This window comes from Bidens hawaiensis, unplaced genomic scaffold (genome assembly GCF_021521415.1).
Source record: "Bidens hawaiensis isolate Kalapana, Puna unplaced genomic scaffold, B.hawaiensis_p1.1 tig00046253_1, whole genome shotgun sequence".
Lineage (NCBI taxonomy): Eukaryota > Viridiplantae > Streptophyta > Magnoliopsida > Asterales > Asteraceae > Bidens > Bidens hawaiensis.
Window position 1 is genome coordinate 43,360 of NW_027498263.1, and position 6,264 is coordinate 49,623.

The following is a 6,264-nucleotide window of genomic DNA, read 5'->3' on the forward strand; positions in this document are numbered from 1 at the left end:
AATGTCCTTTTTGACCACTACTATTCAAACTTGTCATTTCAAACGACGAGTATTAAATAATATTTATAAGTATTTTAAATTTATAACTTGTATACAAATATTTTTTATGTTAAATATTACTAATATTATTTCAACGAATAAGTAATAATATTCACCTTCGGTGGGTTTCCTGCTAAGAGTGGTCTTCGATACTCTCGAGAACGAAGATGATAGGACATGCCAGTGACCCGTTAATGATCCAAATTAGCTCTCAAGAAAAATTATCGATAATTAACTTAACATCGATTATAAAAAATAATAAAAAAAATATTATTGAAAAATGCCGTTCAAAAATAATGATAATAATAAAAGATAACCATTATCGAAAATAAAAAAGATTTTTCAAACAATATATGTATACTTATAAGTTATAAATTTAAAATACCTATAAATATTATTTAACACTTGTAAATCGATTAGAAAAGTCACTATTTACATTTGCCATTTGAAAATATGTGATCCAGACTTACCATTTCAAATGACAGATGATTTTCAAATGTTCAAAAAAAATTATAAGGGCTGGATGCTTCGATATACGAGATCTGCCAGTCAAAGTGACGAATTAGATGGTAGTGGGATCCGCCATTTGAAATGACGGAACACAAGATAACTTTATCACTTCTGTCATTTTAATTGACGGAATACAGGATAGAAGTCCACCTTATTAGACAAAATCTGACACAACTTGTCATTATTTCATAATCCGTCATTTAAGATAACAAACCACCTAGAAACCTTCAATTCTTTTTCTCTTCGAGAGTTTTAGCTTATATTTTTCCCTATTTAAAAAAAAAAACAAAAGAAAATAGTTCTTGATGTAATAATGCAATATTAGCAAGACACCAAGTCAGCCTTTCCATCTTCTTGTCATTCAAACATGCATCAATCTGCATGTAGATGTACCCACCTCATTACACATATTTGACAGTAGACTATGGGGGCTTTCTTCCCCACCTTAATTATACTCTGTTCCATCGTCTCCATTCAATCAACTACACAAGACCAGCTGGGTTTCCGATGCGCCACCACCACCACCTGCCATTCACTCATCGACTACAAACTACCAAACACCACCACTTTGTCTGCCATAGCCACACTCTTTGAAATAAAAAACTTCCCATCACTCCTTGGCGCCAACAACCTCCCACCCACCACCCCTAAAACCCAACAATTCAACCTCGACCAAGTCCTCAAAATCCCATTCCCATGCTTATGTCATAACGGCACCGGAATATCCAACCGCCGCCCCATTTACACCGTCGTACCCGACGATAGTCTCTACCATATTGCCGGTGAGTTGTTTTCTGGGCTGGTGACGTACAAGCAGATCCAGAATGTGAATAACATATCCGACGACAATAATATATTAGTAGGCCAGAAGCTGTGGATTCCGCTGCCGTGTAGCTGTGATGGTGTTGGCGGAGAGCAGGTGATTCATTACGGATACTTGGCCGCAGCCGGGAGCACGGTGAGTGGGATTGCGCAGCAGTTAAATACCAAGGAGAGCACTTTGTTGGATTTGAATGGGATGACTAGTCCTGCAGAGTTGCTACCTGATTCGATTCTTGATGTTCCTCTTAAAGGTAATGTTGTCTCGCAAACACCAAATCTTCAAACTCTTTGTTCCTCCAAATTCTTGAATCAACATTACGGAACAACTGACAATAGATCTAACTCTAAACACTACGCACAATAATATGAATACCAAAGCCTACACAGCTGTCATCACCATGATGACGACGATGATCAACATACAAGAAAATACGAGTTCAGCAAGATGAGAGAGATGAACTCGTATGGCTTAGACAAAGGTTTGCAAGATGATATGATGGTCGGGGGGTTGTTTATGTCTTTCTTCCTGGCGTTCAAGGTTCGAATCCGACAAGTTTATGCCATTAAATGGGGAAGAACACCACTCTTCTAGGTTCGAACTTTGGTAAGAAGAGGTTGGTAAGTGTTATGACCCTTTAAGAGAGATACCGCTGTCACCAAGCTAATGTCGCTTAAACAAAGTTTCTATTTAGAATTGCAGGGATAACGAGAATGATTACCTGCGGCGGGCGGGAATTCAGCCGGTGTTGGTGTATTCGTTACAATAAGAGAAAGATAAAACCCAAAATATATATGCTTAATATAAAATGAAATAATAATAAAAAAGTAGCGCGTATAAAGCCACCACCGCACATCTTAAAACCGGCAATCCTGGAAAAATATAACGTTTTTGATAATAGAAAAATCTTAAAAAGTTTATTCAAAAAAGGTACCTTTTGTTCGAGGTAGTTAACTTTGACCCGGCCAACTATAACCGTTTTTGCTTTATTTCTATTTTTATCAGTTTGCAACACAAAAGTGAGAAATAACTCTATGGATTACCCTTTGCTAATCCCAAACGGCACTTACGCTTATACTGCTAACAATTGTGTCCGATGCAAATGCAATGCTGCTGGCAATTGGATGTAAGTCAACTTCAAGTTTTCATTTTTGGTCAACTGTTTTTGAATTCTTATAGTCGATTTTCATTTCGATATTTCAGAGTGAACTGTGAGCCATCAGGAATATTTAATCCACGAAATGGGAGAACTTGTCCTTCTACCCAATGTGTAGGCACCAATTTTGATTTGGGAAATATTACTTCAGATTCTAGTTGTACCTTATCAAGATGCGCATATAACGGTTATGGAAATAACATTATCTATACTACTCTCTCCAAAGAATCCACTTGTCTAGGTAAATATGTCAACAGTTTCATTCACAATATTTTCCTTAAATTTTGTATTTTAGATATGGTCCCATTGGTTATCATGGTTGACAAGAACAGAAAAAAAAAAGAAAAAAAAAGTGAGATGAAAGTTGCAACATATGATATCTTTTAACAGAGATATGGTTTTATTTTAGATAAAGATGAAGAGTTTTATTAGCCAGACAAAGGCTCTCAATCACCTAATGTCTTGGATTCGAGTCATCCTAAAAGTTTTAACTTGTTGCTCTTTTTGTCGTGTTAACAGAGGGAAGTAACAACAACAATATCAGCCCATCAGGAAATGGTTCAAAAAGTTTGAGATGGACAAAGCCTCTCAATCACCTAAGTATTATTGTTTGTTTAATTTTTAGTATGTTTTTTTTTGTAATTTGAATTTTAGATATTAATGTGTTTTTTTATTAATGTGTGTTTTTTTAATAATTTATAAGTTTTTTTAATAATACGTTATTTGAATATATTTATAAAAAGATAAAAATAAAAATTTTCGCTGGAGCCCCTCCACACCAGGGGCCAGGGCTCCAACAACCCCCTTATCCAGTTTCTCTCTCTGCCACACGTCATAATATTATTTTAAGTTCCAACTCGTGAATTGAACAATTCTATTTGATTTTCAAATCGTAAATTGTCAACAAATCGTATGTAAATTCAAACCGGCCAAACGAGTTAATACATTTCGGCTTTAATGGCTTGATCAGTTTTAACAATTTGAAAGCTATAATTTACCCATAAAAAAATTTCTATATGTTCACAATCAACATTTTGCAAATTGTAAAAATAAAAAATCCCTCTGTAGAGAAGAAATAAATATGGATAGAAAGCGGCTTCTGAAAAAATATCAATAGTTACATTCCAAATAGATTAAAATTTAAAATTTCTATTTGAGGAGAATAGTACGTATGATAAGGATGAGAATAGTATGGACGCCGGGTTTGACCGTTACCACTCCCGTCACATTGTTGACCAAACAAGAGAATATTAAGTCTTTAGGTTTCTTAAATTCCCTTCTCACATGCGTCTTTGACTAGCCAAAATATATAAAAAAGAAATTCCTTCAATTTTTTTTTTAATTTAACCTCTATAACTAATGATTATTATTCATATCCCGACTTTAGTGCATTATATAACTGACTAGTGTTCTACCTGACGTGTTGCGCCGGGCAGTCGGTAAAATCCGGACGATAGTAAAATCTATACATTGAAGCGGTAAGTCAAAGCGAATTCGGTCGGTTTTGGTTACGTGCGTTATTATACCAGATTTAAGACAAAAACTAATACAAAAAATATAAATTTGGGGTAGACCAAAGGCGTGACGTCGGTAAGTAAAAACTCGATCATTTGTAAAACCCAACCGTTATCGATCCCGGACGTTAAGGCGGTGAATCTACGCAAATTCGGCCGGTTTTCATCATGTATTTACGGTACCGGAACTAAAAAAACAAAATCAGCATCCGGTCGGTTTTCGTTACGGTGCTGGAACTAAAACAAAATGCGGCGAGTCTACGCGATTCGGTCAGTTACCGTCACGTTCGTCACTATACCGTAACTAAAACAAAATAATAAAATAGGAAAAAAAATTGACATTCAGTCAATTTTCATTACGCTCATTACAGACTGAAACTTAAAAAAACCTAAAAGAAACCAAAAATAAAAACATCGGCTAACACGGTGCCACCAAGTGTCCCAATTGGTATTTAGCGGCACCAAAGCTTGAAAATGTTATATATAAATAATAATATGTTAAGCTACTTTGGGTAAAGAATAAGAGAAAACAAGAGGGGCTAGAATGAGAAAACTGATGCTATTTTTTGTTTTGAAAATTTGCGTCCTCTGGTTTTGTTGTTGGGTGTGTTACTGTTTTCTAGTCTAGTCTCTTGCTAGGATGTTTTATTTTACTTGCAATAAATTTTTATTGGTTGTTTAAAAAATAAAATAATATATGACATAGTGGTAGGAAGGTTGGTTATCCGGTGGAGATTCAAATTTAATCCTCACCTGTGTCATTTTTGGTGGATATTATTGATAATAAAGGATTTGTGCTAGGCCTTGCGAGGTTGTCAATTCGGATCCCAAGCCCGCTCGGGTTTTCGTTCCACCGTGTGTTACGCTATAGAGTTTTGCTCTTGTGCCGGCATAACGACTGTCAAGTGACAGCCGATTGTATGGCTTCCCAAGAAAACGCCCAAGCCAAATTCTGAAGCCAGCGTGGATTTGTTGACAACATGGTCTAGTCAGAGTGGAGCTACGAGGCACTTTAATTTGAAAAGTGTGATAACCTAAACACTAAAAGAAATTTGCCGTTCTAAAAATTATAACTAATAATAAATATATTGAAGCGTGATAAATGATGCAAATATGCTTTTGCTTCGAGTTCGAAGCCGCAAAATACATTATTGCCGCCCAAACCGATTTCATGTTGAATCTAGCAATGGGTCACTATGATTATTCATTTATTTGTACCAAATAACCAATATCCAATGATCTAAACTATATGGCAACACACGAACATTCTTAGGAACAATAAGAAATGTAGACACGTTATTATTGTGGTTCAAATAATGGAACGTTTGTAAACAATGTTTATGCATCTATTATTTGTCGTAGATAGAAGAACATGGATACTTATAAATCAAGGCACATGTATGCCAACTGCCAAATAAGAAACAAAATCACTATTTCTTTTTAAATTACTAACGATAATATGATCCGTCTCGTGGGTAAGTTAAATGAGGCAACGGCTTTAGGCCTCCAGTTTTAGGGCCTTAATCTTAAATAAGGGTTATATGTTATGGGTTTTTGAAAGTAGAGTTCTTTTTAGAATTAGTAACTCTTGATAAGCCACAAGCTAAAGAGGATTGTCTTATATTAATTATCACTGCATATCATCATACTCCATAATTTTTGGATACTCTCTGATACTATATGTATAAAGAAAAGAAAAAAAAAACCTCCACATTTTAGTTGGTTTTAGGCCTCTGAGACCGTTGAGCCGGCCATAATAATATCTAAAAACATAATAAAATTGTTGTCATTAGAAAATAGTATTAAATCTTCAATTCTAAAGATTAACTTTATTAACACCACCTTATGTCTATACTCAAAGACAAGATACACCGACCACACATATGAAACGGCTATCATTTCAGTAATCATGACCCTTCCCTGGGTATGGTTGTGGTGGGGGTGATGCCTCAATTCACCTCGTCATGTTTTATTCACCAAAACTTCCACCAAACCAATGGCTAAGACGCCATGGCTAGTGAGCCCCTTTGGATGCTACCCCGTTAATGTGTGAGAGGGGTAAGGAGGTAGGATAACATTTTAATTCAACCAGTCACATTAACCAACTAATATTTATTAAAAAAAGGATCAAATGCTATATGCTTTTTTTGTATTTTCTATTAAAACGTTAATTTAACATGACACTTGACAGTTACCTGTTTATTTTTTAGATAAATCATGAACAT

General features: G+C 35.2%; 1 protein-coding gene across 1 annotated transcript; it reads left to right on the forward strand.

Annotated features, from left to right (window-relative positions):
• The first annotated feature begins 973 nt into the window (after positions 1-973).
• On the forward strand, positions 974-5,695 carry LOC143596342 (lysM domain-containing GPI-anchored protein 2-like). The gene is made up of 5 exons (XM_077075139.1): positions 974-1,622; positions 2,375-2,495; positions 2,573-2,766; positions 3,045-3,125; positions 5,604-5,695. Exons 1-5 carry the CDS (start codon positions 974-976, stop codon positions 5,693-5,695), a joined length of 1,137 nt encoding a protein of 378 aa, XP_076931254.1.
• Positions 5,696-6,264: the final 569 nt, after the last annotated feature.